The sequence below is a fragment of the Acanthaster planci genome, linkage group LG09 (genome assembly GCF_054643075.1).
Source record: "Acanthaster planci isolate LZ-2023a linkage group LG09, COTS_SCS, whole genome shotgun sequence".
Classification (NCBI taxonomy): Eukaryota; Metazoa; Echinodermata; class Asteroidea; order Valvatida; family Acanthasteridae; genus Acanthaster; species Acanthaster planci.
The window spans coordinates 9,042,905-9,065,534 of NC_141785.1; the positions used below are offsets into that span (position 1 = coordinate 9,042,905).

At 41.8% G+C, this 22,630-nt stretch overlaps 1 protein-coding gene across 1 annotated transcript in view; it reads right to left on the reverse strand.

Moving 5' to 3' along the window:
• The window catches only part of prpf8 (pre-mRNA processing factor 8), a 42,797-nt gene extending 20,278 nt beyond the window's left edge, over positions 1-22,519 (reverse strand). Inside the window, exons 1-19 of the mRNA XM_022237567.2 lie at positions 22,378-22,519; positions 18,098-18,234; positions 17,165-17,333; positions 16,753-16,917; positions 16,232-16,447; positions 15,275-15,487; positions 14,614-14,739; positions 14,219-14,324; positions 13,700-13,890; positions 13,115-13,234; positions 11,230-11,419; positions 7,421-7,540; positions 6,791-6,925; positions 6,475-6,684; positions 5,943-6,059; positions 4,730-4,936; positions 2,202-2,365; positions 1,444-1,570; positions 472-664 (exon numbers count right to left, since the gene is read on the reverse strand). Coding sequence (XP_022093259.1) covers positions 472-664; positions 1,444-1,570; positions 2,202-2,365; positions 4,730-4,936; positions 5,943-6,059; positions 6,475-6,684; positions 6,791-6,925; positions 7,421-7,540; positions 11,230-11,419; positions 13,115-13,234; positions 13,700-13,890; positions 14,219-14,324; positions 14,614-14,739; positions 15,275-15,487; positions 16,232-16,447; positions 16,753-16,917; positions 17,165-17,333; positions 18,098-18,215 — 2,887 coding nt within the window. The 5' untranslated portion in view covers positions 18,216-18,234; positions 22,378-22,519. The remainder of the gene's footprint in view (positions 1-471; positions 665-1,443; positions 1,571-2,201; positions 2,366-4,729; positions 4,937-5,942; positions 6,060-6,474; positions 6,685-6,790; positions 6,926-7,420; positions 7,541-11,229; positions 11,420-13,114; positions 13,235-13,699; positions 13,891-14,218; positions 14,325-14,613; positions 14,740-15,274; positions 15,488-16,231; positions 16,448-16,752; positions 16,918-17,164; positions 17,334-18,097; positions 18,235-22,377) is intronic.
• Between the last annotated feature and the right edge of the window lie 111 nt (positions 22,520-22,630).

Here is a 22,630-nt window from a genome sequence, read left to right on the forward strand (position 1 = left end):
CCAGACAGTCCTTCAGTGTGGGTGTAAGTGTCCAGTATTAATTTTTAAAGAATTTTGAAAACAGAAAAAAATGATAATTATCCCACCCCAGCATCATCAACATTGATAAATGCCACCGATACAAAGTGGTTAAAATGTTCTGAGTGTGAGGCATAATATCAATAAAGATTTTAATTTGTGTGCTTTCGAGACAAAAAAGCACCACATGAAACACAGACAGCTGAGGGCTTCATGGGCAAATTTAATTTAAAATTGAAATTAAGCTCCACGTTGTTGCATGCTTGTAATGTTCCATAGAGTCTATGCTGATAATGACAACATAAATGAGGGTTTCCAACTTTACACAATTGCAAAAGACAACCAAAGTCGGACCTTGATACATAAAGTTATTACAGTAGCCTGCTCTACCATTTACAAAACCTTCCATGTTCTCTTGAACTTTACATCAAAGGCATCTCTTTTGACTTGTACCTTGGCACCACTTGTACACCAGCAGTGGCGGGGGTTCGGTGTCAGCCGGCTTGATCCACGGGGGGAAGAGACGCCTTTTGTCTGCTTCATACCACAGGTACTGGTCCAGGTAGGCATCGGTGATCTTCTCCAGAGGCTCCACATCGTAGACAGGGATCAGATGACTGTACAGGTCCATGAACTCGATGCCGACCTGTCAGGAATTTGATTTAAAATACAAAGTAAGTCGTCACTTTTCAGTTGAAGGCCTTTGAGGTGATCTACATTGTATTATAAAGTCAATGAAACATCTCCACATTTTTCACTCACGTAATGTCCATTATCTTCGGGATGCTGAACTGAGTGAAACATACAAACAAAACATCTCTGCTCTTTCTAATGCAATCTACAACAAAAATTACTGAAAAAAATGGCACTGACACTCATTTTGCAGGAATGGTTCACATTTCTAATAATTTTGCACACTTCCTATAAACCATTTTGATCTGCCATTATTTACGTTGGGGTGTTTCCAAAATAGGGCACTGCTGCCTACAGCTGCAGTTATCCACCACAGTAGCTCATAGCATAAACCACAGCCTTAGCCGTAAAACATCTGACAAGGTTGATATAAAAAACGACAGAAGTAACCTGCAGTGGAAGGAACCTACAGTACTCTGCAAACCTTTGACAAATTGAGAGTCAAATCAAATCACAAGGGGCTCAACCAGCGGTCACTTCATTTTGATTTTCAAAACAAAAATGTTAATTTTGAACAAAAACGGGTACACGTTGATTATTTGCAACTTTGCCTCAGTATACATGGTTACGGTTTTCCTCAAGGTGCTGTAATACTGCACATTTAGGTAGGGGAATCCGACATCACCGGCAAAGTTGCGACAAAAATGAAATTTCCATGAATTTGTATGGACAGGGTGTGGATGGTGGAGGGTTAGAATGAAGAGATTTGCACGATAGAGTGGAGCTTCTTACCTCCTTGAAGGCACGCTGGGTCAGGAGGTGACGCTTGATGCGACTGAGGGCCTCATGGGGGTTGTCATACGCCTGCTCAATCAGGCCCAACTCCTCACGTTGTGACTGGTTCAACCGGCTCTTGACACTGCATTTAAAAAACAGACAAATCAAATCAGTTTCCTGACAATAAAACCCTACCGGCATTTCAAGAATTTGCCAGTGACTCTTTGAAAAGTCAAGCCACGCCAGGAACTTGGTATCTTATGAGGAAGCTATACTACTGTTAGACCAAACTACCTCAAAGGTCTAGCCCAGTCGATACAGCCCAGCTTCCAAATAACCAGACCAGGCTGAGGCCCCGTATGCAGCCTGCATCTTTGACTGCTGTTCAGGTTCTGCTCAATACACAAACAGTTGCTTATCAGAGTTACTTAACATTACGCACTCTTGCAGAGAACTTTCCTGAATCTTCCAAAATCCCCCAGTGTGCACTAAACCCACAGGAAGTTTTGGGCATTAACTTCCAAGAGGCATCAGTTCCCAACTAAAGTTACAGAGGCTAGGCTCAACCTTCCTTAATCATGCTAAATCCTTGTAAACCTCCTAGCATAATTAATTAAGTACACGGAATGGGGAACTAGGTTGAATTTTGGCACTGAAACAATGGCTTGTTTAGTCAGCCTCTTAAAAAAGGTGAAGAAACTTCCAGTAAAAATACAGGCAGAGAGTCTATCAAATTTGTTTATCAAGAAGGTCTTGATTTTCATCGTTCTGACCTGTAAGCCTCCTTGAGTCTCTCCAGGGCCAGGATCAACAGCTTAGTGTCGTGTTTGTAGGAGAGAGGTGGGAAGGGGATTGGGGAGAATCGACGGCTCTCCAGCCAGTGGACGGTGGTGGTGTATATGGCCACGGCTTCCTCTGCGGTGATGTAGGGTCCGTCCTGGAAGGGGAGAGAACCTTTGAAGCTTAGTAATACAGTAAAGCAAATATCTTTGTCAGAGACAGAAGTGTTAAACTAAGACAACTTGTTGGCAAAATTGGTCGTAACTACTTGTTTCTGTAGCTTTTTTTGTTAATACTCAATTTCAAATAGTGCTTATGCCTTTCAGCTTTTGAATTAAAAAAAAGAATTGATGTCTACATATCCTGCTTTTCCCAGGGCCAATTGGTTGCCAGTTCTCCAAAAGCCTGTTTCACTACCAGAGATTCCACTAGCCTATGCCAAAAAAAAAATCTGAAAATCAACATATCCACAGCGCTTTGCACAGTGTCGGAGGAATAATGCATGGGTCTGTGTGCATGCACATGTACACAACTTGCATCTTCATCATGTAGTCACCCATAAAAACAAAAAGTTCTTTCTTGATCATTGCTGGTCGAGTTGCAGCCTACGGGTAGGCTGCCTGCTGTTTTTTACTCAAAAAGATATGTACTTTATTTTTTTCTATAGTTTGCCCGATATGGCAGGCAATGTCAAAAATTTGCTTGATCAAATTGGATCAACACTTGCCAAAGATTCATTTAAGGTCTACATCATGCAGTCTTTTACTAGGCCAAAAAAATATATGTAATGTTGTTGTGCTGTGCACGCCTCTCAAAAATTGGATCGGTGGGTCGGAACATTTTTTTTGTTTGGGGGCAATTTAGTGCTAATTGAATGGCATAAGTAGGGAGGAAAGCTTCAAAAAGTATCTCAAAAAGTGAAAAACACCTGTCTTAATCTATGTAAAAATTTCTGCAATTCACAAGAAAATCATAAACAATTCCGGCAATCACGACGGCAAACTGGCCAACAATGTCCGTGTATCGCGTGGTAAGCATGCGTGATGCATCTAGGCCGGCGGGCGCTAAAATGAGCAGAACCTCATATTTCTCATGAACACAGAAAATACATACATGAATAAGAGACCAGGTTCTGTGAATTAACTTGCAGAAAACTTACAACATACATGTAGCAATCGATGTCTTTCTGGCCTGACGCGTACGGCTAATGAAGAGTGGTTATGTACAGTACATGCAGTACACGTAAAGTACAGACTGGTACTGATTGCTACATTTGCATGACGCATTCTTTTTCATGGGTGCGACGGGAACCAGAGCAGCCATGTTTAATGCATAGAGTTTCGTGCACGTGTTTTCACCACTGTGACTGTGCGTAGCGCTAGTTAAAATGGGCTGGGGATGAGTGATCAGCCCTGATTAATGTCTTGGGTGTATTTTTAACACAAAACAAATAATAAATCGGACGCCACAATCCCAAATATTGAGTTGATATTTTAAGAGCTGTTATTGATATGTTGCACAATTTGTCAGAGCATTTTTTATTTTGTTTGGACAAACACAGTAAGTGCTCGGAGTCGGAAAATGTCCGATGTCCGACAGTAATTTCACGCTCTGATTGTTATCCTTTTCTTCGAGCCATCTCCACTGAAATTTGTCCTTGACATCTCTTTCAATATCATGAAGATCCTCGTTTCTGTTGACAATTAGATGCTGCATTTTGTCGGCCCTCGCTCATGAAGTCGATCCACGTGTTCATCAACCAACGTGCAGTTCGCATGCATTGAGCTAGTACGCGTTAAAGGTCAATATTTCAACGTATTTCCAGTCACTGACGACACCACTCAACACTGTCCTTAGTATTTCGCACAATATGACTCACGTAAGCACTCTATACTGACGACTGCATTAAGGATTAAATACCCAGTCGCGCAGCGCAGGTTACGTGCACATCATAGATTTGCTTCCCGTCTTTTCTTCTTTATTTAATTCTGTCAATGTTAAAAACAAGTTGGATTTCCGATTAAAATCGGAAAAGTGGCATCGCTGCACTACCTGCTTCAGCGAGATTTCAAAAATCTTTGAATTGTGCTTATCTCAAGTCCACATTGTTTTCACAGGTCAATTGCTGCTTACTTTCAGGTCCTTATGTTATATTATCTATATTATAGTCCTAACCATGCGGAACCCGACAAGGTTATGCAGGATTTCGATGCTCCCTAGGAGGTTAGGGTTCAAATCCTATTCATCTCCAACCCACATTGATTCACAAGTCATTTTTTCTCACTTTCAAGTCCCCAGTTTCTTTCACATCCATTTCAGGTAGATTTTATAAGTCTCCAAATCCTGCTTATCTTCGGCCAACATTCTCACTTAGCAATTACTTGGTGCTCATATTCACATCCCTCCCTTTCTCAACTATGCTTTCAGAGATGAATTTCTGAAATCCTGCCTACTAAGCAGGCCATACTGCTATCATTATCCTGATATGTTCAAGCACAATTTTTTTTCACAATCTGCTTACTTTCAGGTAGTTGTGCTGCCTCTCCTGCTCCGCCTTCAGATACAGCCGAGTCAATCTGCCCAGGTTCTTCTTGCAGACTGTCTTGTCCACAGTGGCCCCCCGCCGGATACGCTCTCGGTTGTAGTGGGCCGTGTTAGTCCACCAGTCAGCCTTAGACTTGACGTAGCGCAAGATCATGTTCTCGATGGGTGTGGGCAAGCCAGGAACCTGAGAGAATATCAAAATTAGAGGAACAGTCCTTTAATTAACAAGTTTTGGGGAGAAACAAGTTGGTATAATAACAGCATCACCTTTGTATATTATTATGAGGATCCAAAAATCAGTTGCAGTAGAGTCATTCCTGAAACAAAAATGTAACTTTTGACTGTGATTTATTGATACATAAGGTCTTCTAACCCTATGAAATCTATATTGCTGATCACTCATTTCGAAAAAATGATTCTTACAATACACGATAGAAAATGGAACTGTTTTTCATTCTTAAATATTGCAGCAATAGACTATAATGGTTTTCAAGATGTATTTTTGCGTTGGGGAGATGTTAATTATATACATAACGGTTTTTTGCCCTTACCCAACGTATATTAATAAGCACTGTATGCTCAGTGCTTGTCTGAGAGCTTGCGAAAAAACCTCACAAGCTTACTCGGGTGGGACTCGAACCCACAACCTCCTGCTTACTAGTGCAGATGTCTTAACCACTCGACCACCGAGCTTGCCGGGGTCGGCTGGCCGACCTGAGTGATTATCGTTTCATTTTTTGGGGGTTTTCAATTTGAGAAACGAGAGACAACGTGTTTTTCAATTTTCATTTTTTGTTTTTAAAAAAAAAAAAAACGGGAAATGAGTAGTTTTTTTATTTTCGTTTTTCAAATCAAAAAACAAATGAATGAAACGTACGTGGACCCACAAGGCTGTCATATGCCATGCAGCTGTGGGCAAAGTAACACACTATCAAAATGAACTGTGAAAAAAACCACTTTTTTGTTGTTTATTCCACTACTTGTGACCCAACTCAAGAATGGACTTAGGAAAGGTTAAGACTTGAATTTTGGTTCTATTTTACCCAGGTTAATCTAAAGCCTCAAGGCCAATGTGCTAATGACATCATGCCTTTTCTACATGTACAATTTCTTTTGTGAGGCAGGAAACAAAGACAAAATCAAAGTTTCAAAGAAAAGATCTGATCAAATTCTGAAGTTGTCCGGCTCACCTTCCAGGGAATGTTGGCCTTCCAGCAGCGCCACGCCTCACTGAGATGCTGCAGGATGGTGCGAGCCTTGTTCTGCTTAATCCCTTCTGGCATCATGTCCAAGATGTCATGCATCACCTGCAAGGACCAACATACATGTAGTGACACATTCAGTAAAAAGTCTAAAAAATGTTCCCAGGAATAAAAAAATCAAAGCTTCAGTATTCCAGATTTACACAAGTTGATGAAGGGTATACTTTCGACTCGGTGAAGTGAAATGTACTTCGATAAGTTAACTTCACTTCACTGAACTTCAATAGCAATACACAAGACTAGCAACAGGCTAAGTACAACAAAAATTCAAACATGTATTTCAAGCCAGAATTTCAAACGTGTCCAATACAAGTCCTGTTGGTACTGTGGCTGACAGTATGAAATTCCACAAGCCTATTTTGAGGGAACATCAAGTGATTCTTTGGAGTGTATAAAGAGACCAGAATGTTATTTCAAGTGATGAAATCTAGCAATGTGTTCACGTGAGCAGTCTACTGACCGATGCCCTGAGCTCCAGGTCGTAGTGGCTCTCCACGCGCTGCTTGGTGACCGTCTTGGTGACCCCCTTTGAGTGCCGTCCCTCAAACTGTCTGGACAGTAGGTTGCCCAGCCAGCGCTCCAGAAGCGGGGTGATGCCACGCAGGAAGAAGACCCAGACGCGCCAGCCGGGTGCCCAGAACCCGCAGCCGGGGCCCTTGCCCACCGGGCCCTGTGATGGCAAAGAAGAGACAAGTGCATCATCGAGTGCAACAGAATAAACATGACAGATTCAAGAAAAAGGTCAATAGAACACTTGCAGATTACAGATTACTGACCGTATTGAAGCGGTAATAGATCAGATGCTTGAGGTCCTTGCACATCCGGATCTGTCTCATCAGCTTGTACTTGTAGCGGTACATGCCAGTCAGCTGTCCAACGTGGGCAAAGATGTACTGTAGGCCATCAGCAAGCTATGTAGACAAAGCAAAAAAAAATTAGAGAAGGGCCAAGCATTGAGAGAGGGGGCAACCGATTGCCTTCGCTTGTTGAAATGGTTACAAGAGGGAAAGTCAAACAAGCTTCAGGTTCAAAAGAGGTATTTATGGCACATACTCAGAAGAGGAAACTTCACTGGTTTAATGTGGTCTTCAAAAGCTGGGCCAGGCTTGAAGGAAGCCTGCACCCTTGGGCATTAACAAGACAAAATCAGCAAGGCTACAGCCTTGATGTCTCTGTAAACATGGCTCTATTAATTGGTAGCTGATATGTTTCATGGAATTTTTAAGTTAACAAAAGCCAGATTTCAGGCCTGCTGGCCCAAACCAGGAGGAACTTTTCCAAGGCTTGGCCATTTGGTCCTTTTTACTCTTTCCCCTTCACTGTTTTCTCTTGTTTCATTAACATGGTGACTTGGTTTGGAAGGAGGATTCGAGTCGAGGAGCTGCGATGAAACAATGTAACTGTACCTGGAATGCATCTACGTTGCCCAGTCTGTACTGCACGTGGCTGTCCACAATCAGCTTGGTCAGCCGAAGGATCTCACGACACAGATGGAAGGCGTTGCCAAAACGGGACTTCTTACGCTCCTGAGGACAAAAAAGGGATACCCATTGTCCAGAGACACTGCATTAACTAGCTTGGTTTAAACAAAGAAGACTTTTTCTTTGATCACCACAGCGCAGTCTGTAATTTTAGTTGGCATTTTTACAAGAATTTGAGCAATTGGGGGGGCAAAGAAAGGTAATTTGTTAAAATTTCTCGTTACCTTAGGGAGACAGTGAAACCTTTGATGGGCCAAGCCTTTAAAAGACTGGTCATAAAATATGCCTTGGTGTGTGGGCCTTTTAATCCTGATCAAAGTGACAATGGGTAGTCCCACCCCTTTGGATGCAGTCACGCATAACTGGCATTCCAACTCCAGAGTCAATCCCATCCGCCGCACTCCACTTCAACAAAAAATAATCATGGTGCCCATTGTCGGTCGGCTTTGATGTTTGCAGTCACTGTTGCTTTTGATTCATTCTGGCAGATACATGTACGACGTTTTGCAAGTAGGTTGGGCTGGAGAAAAGGAGGGCCTTGCCGCAGTCTTAATAATGTTGTCACTGTAATGGCAGTATTTCTGTTTGCTGTTACCAGGTGCAAATGTCTGCTGTTTTTGTGGTTTTTTTTTAACCCCTTTGCACCGGGAGGCAGCTATAGCCGCCGTAAAATTAAGATCCTCAGCCCCCTTTTCAGCTATTATTCTCGGCTCTTGTGTATATGGTAATTGGTCTTTGTGTGAAGCCCAGAAATGAAAAGACCGATTTTGCATCACAATCACCAGCTTCACAACAGTCCCCACTTTGTAAAGAGGCAACAGGAATGTGGAAGCTTGAGTAGAGCCGCGTGCCACCAAACAATCAGCCTTTTCACTGTGTAATTCACGGTTTGGGAGGTGGCCAAGTGAGGCTGGAATTCTTGGAGTCGGCTTTCGGAGAGAAATTCCCGCCGAGAGGGGGTTAAGCAGTTTTAGTTTGTTTTTTTCAGTGATCATTCATTTTCCCCTATTTATGATTGTCTTTCTCATAGATCTGTTTCTTGTCCAAATCATGAAGGTTAAAACAAACATGATGTGATTGTGTTTCAGATGGATTTAATACAACTTCAAACATTATCTCCTATTTTTTCTGATTTCAGAGGAAACGCTGTACATTGGTCACCAGACTTCATAAAAAAATCAAAGATACAAGGAACACGTCACGATTGTTATGTTGATAGAAAATGTGAAAGTTAGAAAGCAGGTGTTAGAAATAAAATTTACAATCCCAACTTGAATTTTGAACCCAAATATTGGAAACTTAAAAGAAAAATCGAGACTGACCTTTAGTAGTGAAATTTAAAAATGATCATATTCAAAGAAATTTACACAGTCGCTGATGTCTGACTGATTTTCAACATCCATGTTTGGCTTGAATAATTAATGCAAGAATCATTGGAACGAGTGTCACCATAGAAAGGTAGTAAATTTGCAGGCTTACATCAGCCGTTGCCCATTTAAAGACAAAATTAAACCTTATCTCGGAATGTAAGGGCAAACAAAATAGTAGTTGTGCTTCCTATTACACTGAAAACAAAATAGGTTGGGTAGGCGGGAAGTATCTTGGTAGAAGTGTTTTGGTAAAACAATCAGGGTGAAAATTTTTTTCAATTCAAAAGTGATTTTGATGTTTCATGATTTTTTTTTAGCTATGTAAGAAAGAATTTGATTAGAATATGACAAGTAGCAAAAACTAGAATGTAATATCTATGGTCAAGTAGAGGTTTGTAGAGTGAGCTGGCCCTTTTCCCACCTGATCCAACCACATTTCAAAATTTCAATTCTTCGGTACAACAAAGAATGCACATTGCATCCCAGGCGCTTGGATTTTCCGGGCGCGGACTGTGTTGAATGCCTGTCTATGGTGTGTTCCATCCACTGTTTTATCCCCGCAGATTTGTAACTGCAGGATTGATCTTGACAAAGATTGTATCTGAAGTAAACGCCTCTTTGAACAATTATACATTTGTGTTGCAATAATATTTCAATAGCACGTACAAAATGATGCACATATTACATTGCGCGCCCTGCGCCAGTTGTGAAGTCCTGAATCGGCGAAAGCCAAAATGAACTAACCTTATTCAAGTCGTAAATTCGTGTGTGCTAACATGAGTTACAGTGGAGATTGTTAGTCACAACCTCCGCTCACAGAGAAACGGCTGTAATGAGTCCCACTGACTCCACATGAATATTGATGTTTCACTGGCAGCCAATCACAATAACCGGGTGGCCCAAGGATATAACACAAAAGGATTGCACTTTGAGCCAGGCTCCACAGCTAGCTACGTATCACTGTACAGTACATGGCGGTGTTTTTTCGACTTGAACCGGCTGAGATACGTACAAAGACTGGTTAATGAATTCCCATTAAGCCTTCTTTGCGGATGGTTTGACGTGGCGGGAACCAGTGCAACATTGCTTCAATTGCATTGAGCACATGTTTTCACCACTGCGATTCATACAACGCTTGTCATGAATGAGTCGTCAACAATGGTTTTTCAGACAAGGGAGTCACAAAAACCTTTCGTTGTAACAGGAATTTTGCACAATGCGATTTCGCTGTAACAGATTTATATAGAAACCAAAGATTTTCGCCGGGACCACAGATGCACGTTTGTTATAACCCAAATTTTGTTACAGCCGATTCATAACAACGAGTGTGGGATGCATTATTTACGCACCATGCATGTACATTGTACACGTACATGTACTTCGGCATGGTAGGCTGCAGCACAGTAATCATACTGCATTGCATTTTTGGGGATCACACGGTCGCGGTTGCGGTGAAGGGAGGGCTGGGGCAAAAAATACACAAGCTACAGTATTTGTGGCTGTCCGTCGCGATCGCGAAGAGCACTGTGGAAAATGTAGGCGTAGATGGACAAAAAAGTTTTAAATTCCTCTTTTAATGAAAGGGCACTGCAGCCAAATTTCCTGAGAGGATGCAACAAAGCTGGCCCTGGAAACAGCTATTTTTCAAGAGACATTGCAGCAATTGAAGGCTTTCGATCAACGGCACGGCTACATGGCTGTCGTGAAATTCCTTTCATGTAAAATTGCCTTTTTAAAAATTGTTTCACAGAACTTTGGTGTTTCCCCTGAAAATTAGAAAGTGTCTCTATTTTAAAACCTGCGACAAAGGAAGCCTTACTACAGATATCTGTCCATTGTGCCTTTACATCAGTTACTAGTACTGACGTCTCCTCGAACACATACAAAACCGAGCAAGAACACGTGTATATTCTTTTTCTCATCTGGTCCCTTCAGCCTTGCCATTGCCAGCTCCTCAAAGGAATTTTTCAACTTAATCCTTTTTAGTGAACAATAAACCATGGACAAAAGCCTGCCTGGAATGAGCTCTTTGTGGCTGGGCAGGTCGTTCGGGTAGGACATGGAAACCCCCAATAAATGATTGTCAGGCTTGGCTTTTGTTCGCAGATTAAAGTTTAACAAACAGGTTCAAAGGCTGCATAGTCTCGGCAATGACCAGTTTTTGAAAGGCTTGGCCCCGTCAGGGGTTTCGGCGTGCCCCCTTAGAAAAACTGCTCAAGTCAACAGACTTGGATGTCACATTTGTCAAATACAGATCCAATTTCTTCTGACAGCCATGACATAGTTTGTCCTATGCAACTATTGGTAGATAATCTGATAAGCTTTTTAAAAAAAAATCCATAAAAACTTCTCATTTTTGCCTACCTTGGTGGTCAGCGTCTTGACAGGCTTCAGGTTGAAGTTGTAGTCCAGATGGAGATAGTTGAGATTTTTGCGGTGGATGAGCAGGTTAAGCATGTTGTAGCCTTGCCGGCACACCTGCAAGCCCACTTCCACCCAATCCAATGTAGTGGACTGGAAAAACTTGGTTGCCTTGAAGGAACGGAATAGGTACCTGAAAAGGAACAAAGTCAAAATAAATGCTTCTTAATTTTAATTTTTTTAACTATCAGCCACGAGTGGAAACACCCCCTCGTCGGTTGAAAAGAGACATGTTGGCAGGAAGTGTTCATTTTGTGGGTAATGACATGACTGCAATGTGTGCATTTCACAGTCGTTTGTGAACCAGTTAAGTGTAGTTCCCACCAAAAGAGCCTCCACTGCGAGGAAAATTGCACCATCTCTTGGTCTAGATCGGGGCTCATATGCTCACCATGGGGTTCAACACAGCCGAAAGATCAGTGGACCTGAACTAGGCTTGTGCGGTACTCCCGGTTCCGAGTGGAACCGTGGTTCCACAAAAAAATTGGAATCGACTGCTGCTCTGCTTTTGGGTACCCACCATTGGTGGTTCCACATTCGAAGAGCTGACTCCAAACATCAAAGCCGAGTTACCGCCGCTCTCATGTGTAAGTGTATAGCATGCTGTACATTTAGCAGGGCACCCTTCCACACAAGGGAAAATGCGTACACAAATGAACTGTAAAATACCCTTGTGTCTGGGTACCAAACCACTTGGTTATTGCAAATGCGGCGCAGCGGAGCTTTGACAACCGGAAGCCATGAAGCTCGAAGAATGTCTTACATGTGGCTGTGACTTTAAGATTGGTGAATTTTGCCTGGTACTTGCGTATGACGTGTTGTACTTTTCGCATATACATGTATGACACCAGGTGAAATTGCCGCGTGGTTAAGAAATAGCCTAGCCGTTGCCCGAACCAGTGAGGGTCTCGGTTCTCAACTTGTCACTTCAGAGCTGATTCCATGCAACGGCATAGCTTACAAGATAGTGGATGTATCAGAGTTTTTGATGTGCCCATTGTGGACGAATGACCAGTTTATGCATGGTCCATGGCCATTTACGATAAGTTGGCACATGTTCAATAAGTACACGTGATCCAGTCCATACATGAAGTTCCACGGCATGGTCGACGATTCCATTTGTATTATGGGTAAAGTTACATGTACTGGCAACGGCAAATCGGTTGTTCTGATTAAAATCTTTTTATACATGTACGTAGAGTGGAAACTAGTGCAGGAGAAAGCAGTACTGAGTTGTATCATGGTTGTACATACATGTTGCAGATTTATTCCAGCCATGACTAGTCTATGAAGAGGTAAAAATAAAACTCAAAATACCCTCTGTGGATAATCTTAAAGCCCATGAAAGGCCAAAAGCCCGTCTGTTGTGCCATTGGTGAGTGCAGTGGCACCGGTGTGATATGCAAGGCATGGCAGCGACAGATTCTTAATGTGTTTTATTATACCTTATGTTTTTCTTTATATCTTTGGGAGCTGGTTCTAACTCAAAATCACGGTCCTTAGACGGAGCCAGAGCCTGCTCTGAGAATTCTGGAACGCCCCAACACTAATCTGAACCAGTGATTTTAACACTGGTCTTGTAGCACTGGCACCAATACATGCCTGCAGTCTATTGTTTGTCTGTTATTTACCTACAAATTATTCCAAAATTCTGATAAAAAGAAACTGTGCAAGCTTAATTTCTCTGAGATGAAAATTCAGTTCGGCAAACTAGAGTGATACTTGAATATCTCTACCCACTAAGCGCTTAGTGCCCCAACAGACACAACTGATATGCTTAGATCAAACTACGTTGGTCAAGATCCAGAGGTTGAAAGTTTTAACCCACCTCTTTTTCTGCGACTTTGGGGGCCTGTGCTTGAGGGCATTCAGGACATAGATCTTCAGGAGTTTCTGGTACGAGACGCGAACTTTGACCGGCTGACCGCTTGGGCAGTGTTCGCGGTACCTGCAACAACATGGCATAAATGGAAAGAATAGGCAATGACGGACAGGCTGTACTTCTGAGTTTAAACCAGCATGTCTCGCTGCAAAGTAATGATTTCTTCCTTTCAAGTTTCAGGTAATTTGATTCTGTATGTACACTGGAACAATCATAGTGATAAACTGAGTGAGAAGTCTGTCAACAGCCAAGTACCTGGCAGAGATGAAGTTTCAACTATCGGTGAACGTTTATGACACCTAACTTGCACGATACCGTATAAAATTCCTGTCTAGTAATTCTGACTAAATACCAAAGGCACTGCAGATGAACATGTATTCTAACCTTGGATGTTGAATGAAGACAGCTACCCAAAGAGATTTAATGTGTTCAAATTGTTGGCTTTTTTTTTGGAGGAATTACGTTCTAAATACCAACAACTAGGGCCAGAATAGTAGCCAGACCACTGTTCTTTTGAGGTAAACCTCTCACCAGGATTTGACTAACGGTACATCCACTGCTCGTCTGTGCCGGCCAGAGCGCAGGTTGAAGGGTCTCGGTGCCCACAGCAAAGCAATGCCATTGGCCGTGTTGTCTGTGTACAGCGGCCTGTCCTGCAGGAAGGGCTGGACGTAGTCAGGCAGCTCAAACTCCTCATCGTCATCCGGTAAAGGCTCAACCACCTAGACACCGAGAAAAAAATGACTACTTTTAATGTGGCAAGACCTGATACCAATGGGTGAAACCAGACAGCTGTTAAGCACAAAATTAGTGTCACAGTAGCAAAAACTAGCAACAGTACACTGCTCATGAATAGATCCCAGCTGAATTTTGCTTAGACCATGAACTTACTATCTGCAGTTTTCTTTATCAACTATTACAAGTTAAGTTCAGTGACACTACATTTCTTGACACACACTTATCGACTCTAACTAATCAACAACATCAACAGATGTTTAATATCCTCCCAGAAGCCAAACACCCAAAGTGAGTGGATAGTCTGGCTTTTACCTTTCCGCTGTGTCTGTGGGAGATTGGGTTGATAAGGGGATCAAAGTAGAAGGCAGGTAGATCAGGATCTTCTGTCTTAATGAACACAACACTTGGGGTGTGGTACCTACAAGAGCAAACACGAACAATGAAAATCAAATTCCACACAAAAACTGTTTTGCAATATTAACTGTGTTTCTTGGAGAACATCTTTTTTCTATTGGTATTAAGTACTAATGGTTAACCTTTGGTCAGATTCGATGAGCGACAATCCATCAATCACTGGTCAATTTTGCCCGGTACATTGATTACATGTTTGTGTACAGATTACCAGGGAAATATCAACCAGTGGTCATTAACCAGTTGCTGACTGAATTTGGCCTTCGCTGGCCTTGATTAAGTTCAGTATTACTCACCATGTCAGCTGGACGTAGTAAGGCAGGTTGTTGTAGAGGTACGGGAAAGCTATCTTGTACTCTGTACGGATTTGCTGGCGGATGATAATCTTGTTCACGTCGTTAAACTCATTCCAATCCTCATCCCTGCATCAAGATCATAGCAATGAACAATAGACGCATGAGGGTTTTTACTTTGAAGCACTGTAGGTGAAACTTTGAAATAGTTTTTGCACTGATCACTTAGGAAAATTGAGTTTTCACAAATAAGACCTGATGAAGTTCACAACAAAAGTTTAATAGCTCTCTAGGCACTCTTGCAATGAATTTTCCTGAATCCCACAAAATCCTGAAAGATGTGGGCAGCCAATGGAAGACTTCTCTGCAATTCAACTTCCACAGAGAATCATGCCCAGTGTCAATCAAACATGGATGCGCTTTATGATTCTAAATTTTTAAAAACCATCCAAAACCTGGTGGATGGATTTTCAAAGATGCTGGAGGGTTAAGTTCAAGTAACAAATGGAAAATTACTTTTTATCGACACGGAAAACTCCTTTTTTTACCACCACCAATTTTCTTTTGCTTATTCTAAATCACACTTCTTTATGTTTGTGAGAAAAAAAAGTAATGTCTCTGGCTACAACTTTGTTGAATAGGCTTCACAGACAGCTCTACTCACAGGAGGGTGGCGTCTCGCACAAGTGGCTCAAACTTGGGACCGCCGGGGATGGCCATGTTGAGGGCCTTGGAGGTGAAGAAAGACTTGAGGTCAAATAGGTAGAAGTAGTTTTCGTCCATGAGGTCAGTCAGCAGCTGATTGGCAAGCCGGTAGACGGTGGACATCATGGGCAGGGTCAGCCGCCAACTCTTGTAGCTGGTGCCATTCACATTGCTGAATAGTTCAACAATAAATTAAGAGTCTGCTTGAGGGGTTAAATCTTACATGTACAAAACAATATATGAAATTCAGCACAGCTTGCAAGTTTGTGTAGAGTTGCTGTAAAAATTCTGCGGTAATAAATGGGGTTTGTGAACCCAATCCTGAGAGTCCTCAGTGCTCAAACTGGTGAAGGATTGAAGACTGTTTTCCTGTCAGACTATCAGGTTATGATGCAACCATTTAATGAAACTTGGAGTGCAATGCATTTTTATATTTTGGGTAAAATGTCACAAAATTTTAACTCATTTAGGCACCTTTCAATAATGTATGGTTTTACGGTGCAATGCATGTGCGATGTATTCATGCTTTCACTTTCACGGACACAAAACTTGACTCCATTAACATAACACATGTATGCGTTGCATTCAGCCACCAAAATCGCCCCAGGAGATGCAACGGATACTCAATGCTTGGCGCAAGTGCTGTCGTGCATATGGAAAGGTGGCTTTACACTGAGGGGCCTTTTGTAAAACAGAAAGGAAACAATGCCAATGGAAATTCATTCCACAAAGGAAGTTTGACAAGGCAATGTCATAGGATCAGTGTGAAAGCTCCACAAGCCTGCTGAAGTGACATAAATTGACAAAGCAAACAAAGAACTGTGTCTACAAACTTATTGGACTGGTAAAAACTACAAGAAACTCAAAACTTATTACAAGTGAGCAGAAAGGAGTAGAAGCGTCTGTACTGACTCACACTGTGTCAATTAGTGGTTTGTGATCATAGAACCACTCGTAGACGGGCCCGTCCTCTTCTGGATCAAGCTCCATGTTGATTGGCTCTAGTGGTTCCACATCCAGAATGTTGTCTGCATAGTCCAGCGGCGGCTCTTCGTCATCAAAGGGTGGGAAGCGCATACGTTTGAAATGGCGACGGTCGCGCTTCTCGCGTCGCATCATGATCCACATGGTTCTGTGAGAACACAAAATATGACATTGAAACAAGACGTCAAACACTGAAAATGAGAACTTGTTGAAAATGATCAAAGTATGTGTGAACTATTAAATGCTCCAACATGCAACATAAATGTTGTTAGAATGGAAACACTGCAACAAAATGCTACACATCGAAATGGCAACACATTTACAATGAAAGCAACAAAATGGAACGTACTGTAAAAGTGGACTCTGTAGTCAGCAACCTGATCAAGGGCAAAAGCGTCAGAATGGAAAGTCATTATATAAAAAAAAGAAGAAGCCAGTTATCTTAAAACTCACCCCCACTGTGCAATGTAGACGGGTTCAATGATCCTGGCCACCTCGTTGACAAATGATATGGCTCCGGTGATGTGGTACAAGACGTTGACGTCGCGAATCTGCTCCCACGGCATGGGCATGTTCTCAATCAGCTTGAGAACGGCATGAGGCATGTACTTCAGGGCCCTGTAAAAAATGAATTTCACAAAGAGGAACTGTTTAAAATTAAAATGTACAGTTAACGTTTTTACTACTTATCTCTTTGACTCAAGTGAACAGACGTAAAGCAAATACCGATGAACTTTTAAAGAAGATGTAGAAACAGATTATACATGGAAATTTGTTATTTTCTGAAGCTCCACAAAACAGATACAATTCATCATGTTCGTTTTCAGTATTCATTACTGAACAGTGCTGAGCTATTTTTACTCACCCCAAGTATACCCTCTTGTCATGTCTAAACTTTCTGTTGGTCATGTCGCCGTGGTCACGGATGATTTTCCGCACATGTTCAGGGGGCATGTCCTCTTTCTGGGCATCCACAAAGCCGAACTTTCGCTTCTCGGCATAACGCTTGGACTGCAGCTGCTGCCATTTTCGAGCTAAGGCCAAAGAAGATTCAACATGGTGAAACATCTCTGCAGCATTCAGCTGCCTGGTCACACCACTTGTGAACAGAAATGTATGAAGGTTATGCGCTGCTGGCGTCTCAGAGGTTGTCCCTTGTTATTTCAATATTATTACAATGAAGGCACAATGTGTTTACTCGAGCCTATTCAAGAGGAAGAAAGACTCTCCAATGTGACGTCATACACATACATGTAAGGTCTATAGCTTGTAATAGGGTGACACACACATGAATACATGTATACGGGTATATCACTCATGATGTAAACAGGATTCATCAGTTCACAGCATCACTGACAAACTTTAAGGGAAAATTATAACAATTACTGACAAATTCCCAACAGAACTTTTTTTTTTTACTTTTCCAGAATTTTTTGGTATGAACTGAAAATTTGTGTCACTATTTTTTGTTTGACATATTAAAACCAGCTTTAGCTTTGAGAAACAAATAAGCCCTAACATTCTGCAGCTGTTGTGTTCTAAACATTACTGAATCTGCCAAAATCCAGCAATGAGCAAAAAACCAATGGCACAATCACTGTCAATTTTTACCTTCATAGTGGACTCTCTAAAATCCTGCAAAAATTTTTCAAAATTTTCAAATACATGGATTTTACAGAGCAGGGAAGGTTAGGCCCAGTACATGTAGCATGTGTTCAAACTCTGTTGAAAGACCAGAAGTTACACTAACAATTGAACAATTTATGTTATTGGAAATTTGGAAGTAGCATTCATCTACCTTTTTCTTGAAGCTTCTCCTCCATCATGTAGCTGGGCACCTCTTGAGGGACCACACTGGGCTGGGGTGGATAGGTGCCTGGTGGAGCCAGGGCATAGCCACCGACGAGGGTTGCCATCTTGCAAAGGGGGAATCACCTATATGTACATGTATGCATGGTAGATTGATGGAATACCAAAAATAAATAAATAAATACCCTCCCCTCCCAAAAAAATAAATCAATCAAGTTCCTGCTGATCTTTCTTACATATTGCAGAGCCACCCACATCAGGATATTATTCCCACCTTTTCAAACTTGAGCAGATATAAAGAAATGTAATGCTCTTGTGGTTGCCAACCGTGCAAACATTTATTAATCAGGTAGACTTACATTTACTAATAATAACTACTAATATGGCCGGCCCCCCCAAAATATGTATTTCATTTTAATCAGTGCATCTGATGATGTCAGGTTTGCATATATTTAGTACATAAAAAATCACTTGTTTTTTCAACTTGCAACTATAGAGTTGCATGCGATGCAGTGGAACATATGTATGACCCTTTTTTGGCAGAAACTGTACATTGTCTGGCTGCCGCATTTCCATGATGACTTCAATGGCAACGGTTCGGCCTGGCGGGAACCAGTGTGGTGCACCTCACATACATGTATGTTTTCACCACTGCGATTTGCAAACGCTTTATGAATGGGCCATCAACAATGGTTTTCAGGCAATGGAGTCACGAAAACCTTTCGTGGTACCACTATACCAGGAATTTCGTAAGATGCGATTTTGCTGTAACAGATTTTGAGTTTGTTAAAATTGGAATTTCGTTACAACGAATTTCGTAATAACGAGAGTTGACTGCCACGCTGCAGAGTTTTCTGGTAGCCACCTTACTATTGCACAAGCGCAGTGTTAGGGTGCAGCTACATGTAAGAGGAGCAGCCACTGGTGACTGGCACATAATCATTACAATAACAACTGTCTTGGTGAGTACCAACTTGACTGTAGTACACATGCAGATTTTCACAAAGTACATGTATGAGTGGCCACATAGATACATGTAGGAATCACGGAGCAACGATTTTATTCTTTCACATATACACTATTTTTTTGACATCAAATGGACATATAAATTATAATATTTATTAAGTTTAGGGGTTTTGTGACGTTAAAAACCCCTTTATGCTGGCCCCTGGTTGTGTTTTGCTATTGAGTGTCAGCATTGCCACTGCTTTTTGATGATGTAATGCCTTCTGCAACAAATACATTACCACGGTATTAGTAAATACCTTGGTATATTTTTCATGGATATCGCGGTATCGAAAAAGGCAATACTGCCCATGCCTAGCCAGTAACAGGGACAACAAGGCCAAAATTTGTGCAAAGGAAAGGCACTGAGGCAAAGGTGTAAAATATTCTCCAAAACGAGTTATGAAACTGGAAAAATGAAAACTGGTGTTTTATGTGGTTGCTTGAGCTATCCTGTTTAAATTTTTATTACAAATGACAAAACATCATATCACAGGAGGGAATAGGCACATTTTCTAACAAAGGATTTCTTAATTTAGAGGAAATTCATATAATTAGAATTCCAATGAATTAAACCATATACATTTATTAACCCTAACCTCCTAGGCTCCTGCACTAGAAAGCATACTGAACCTCACAAAATCCAACAGGTTCATGTACTTGTCTATGTACTTGTACATGCAGGGTGGTGTACCAAACCTGATAAACTCCAACAGAATGAGCCCGTTGGAGTTTGAGTGATATGGTATGGATGGGTCTATGCAGTATAGGATGACTTGCACTGAACAGTACCAAACCTGACAAAATCAAGCATAGTCCAACAATTGGTACAGCAAGCCAGACACTGCACACAATGAACCCTGTGTGTCCCAACTCACACAGAATCCAACACCATCTCCCTGGGCCTTTCATCCCAAGTCTCACAAAATTCAACAACAAGTTCCTCAGGTACGGTACCAAACCTGCCAAAACCTCACAAAACCTGCTGTTGGAGTATGGCAGGTTTTGGGCAGTTAGGGTTAAAGAAAGACAACATGTTTCGTCTCTACTTTGACTTCACAGTGCAAGCTTACCAGCCACCCCCCCCACCGTATATTTGACCAACCCAAGTTGAGTCTGCTGAGAGCATGCATACATGACCAAAATTAAGGGACAAAAAGACCTAGCCAAAGCTGTGGAGGCATATTTCGGACACGGCTTAAGCCCATGTATGCATGTGCCAGCTGGGTTACTGCACATTATGCCAGGCTTTGCTGGCTGGCACCATGCACCGTATCCACAAGTGCCTGCAGCGAATAATCATCCAATGAACGTTGGATTTCAAAACGAAATAAATGTACACATACATTAATGTATTGTAAATCAAAGCCAACTGTAGCACAGGCAAGCCTGTGACGCAGCTGGGGGGCCAGCCAGCTTGGCTGCCTTGGCCATGCACCCATGTCATGCATGTGGCGTGAGGACGATTGTGTACCGGTAGACAGCAACATGTGAATGTAAAGTTGAAAACTCACAGGAAATATTGGGTATTTTTTTTCAGGGCACCACTGCCAAGAAGAATGAGACACATGGCCAGCTTTGGCCGTGGACAAAGTGGAAATTTCCAGGGCACTAAGACCTATTGTTAGGGCACTGACCGCCATGGCAACAGTGACATTTGAGCGCTGCATGTACATCCACTACCTTACAAGAAATTAAAGACTTTCTCTACTTCACCATTTTAAAATTATCTCCCATCTTCCAGTAGTCAATCCAGCACAGGGATTTGATTAGAAAGAAAATGTAAGCAACTGCTGGCGGCGCAAATTAACAACTGATAAATACTACAATAAGTGCAGCGCATGGAGCATGATCAGACAATAGCCAATGATTGGTCATGTCAATCAATCACATCATTCCAAACAAAAACACTTCAGACTGTTCAACCATCATGACCACGGGCCTAGCTGTTTTACAGTTGCTTCCCCCATTTACCACTTTGCTCACAACTACATGTACATGTACTTCGCCCATTTGCCACTTTGCCCAATTGTCATTTCTCCTATTTGCCACTTCACAAAAATACGCTGTAAAATATCCACTAGGTTGCCAATTGTAGAACTCACCTTTTCCTCGTTTGGAGGAAAATATGTTGCCTTTTTGCTGTTTTCCCACTCCGGACGAAGTTTATCCCACTTACACAAAAGCAATGGCTGTTTCATCACTTTCAAGTCACGTTACAGAGAGCGAGGCGTGCTACCATTTGCCGCAAACAGTGTGCGACTGGACAGGGAACCAGCCAAGGGCATTGCATATTAACTGCGACACAAAACAGCTGTAATTTTTCTACGAGTACTTAGATCAACAGGTACTCTTGCAGATTTGAATGAGATACGTTCAGTGTAGGTGTTGAAGTCTGGGTCCAAACTAGACAGGCTCTCGTACATGGTACATGTACCATTACTAAACCATACAAAGGGGTCTGCGTAATGTAAAAAACAGGTGAAAATTCGTACGGAGTGGGAAAATGGCAAAAAAGGCAATATTTTTCCCTCCAAATGAGGAAAAGGCGACTTTCTACAATTGAATTAGCAACCTAGCATACATAAGTAGTAAACATACGGGTGCAATTTCAGCTCATAAAATTAAGCGGATGTTTAGTTACACATGTATGCCCCTGGATGTTCTGGATAAAGTTTCGAAAGAAATCCCTATTAATCGGGACAGGGCCCAGTATAAGACGGAGGAGTAGGCTATTCATTGGGCCCTGTTTACGGGTCTTACCGTCTAGCTCACCACGTGATACACAGACATTGTTGGCCAGTTGGCTGGTTCACAATTTTCTTGTAAATTGCGGTATGTAAAAATTCTTACATAGATTAAGACAGGTGTTCATCACGTTTAGAGATACTTTTGGAAGCTTTCGTCCCCACTGACAGGACTGATGCCATAAAATTAGCCCACGTTATAACTCTACCTTTTATGGCAGATCAAAAACTCGTAATGGCAGAACAAAACTGATTGTGTTATGACATTTTGTGCGAGCACTTTTTCAGTCTAATTTCGTGCTCTGTCATCACCATGTCTGTAAAACTACAAAAAAATGGCGTCACTGGAAATTCTGGACAAAACGATTTAACTTCGTCGGTGAATGTTCTCTATTAATTAGAGTCTGTCATCAAAGAAGCACCTGCATATGCATGTTATACTGATTTAATAATATTTCTCACGTGAATCAGGTAAAACATCAGACATTTGGAGGAAACGAAACCTCCTAAAACGTACCTCGTGTCCATTCAGCTCCGTAACAAATCTAAAAACGGCTCACGCTTGCTGGTAATTGGTTTAGTTTCAGACTCTCGCGCTCACCCGTATCGCATCCCTGGAGCGAATAAAGTGAACAGCATTATTATACCGCCAATCCAAATGCGGTTACCAGACTACTTTGGCAACAATGACGTCTCGATTATAGACTAGTCTCCTCTCGGGTATTCCACTTCGCTATGCGAGAGACGGAAAGAAGACTACGCTTTTATTT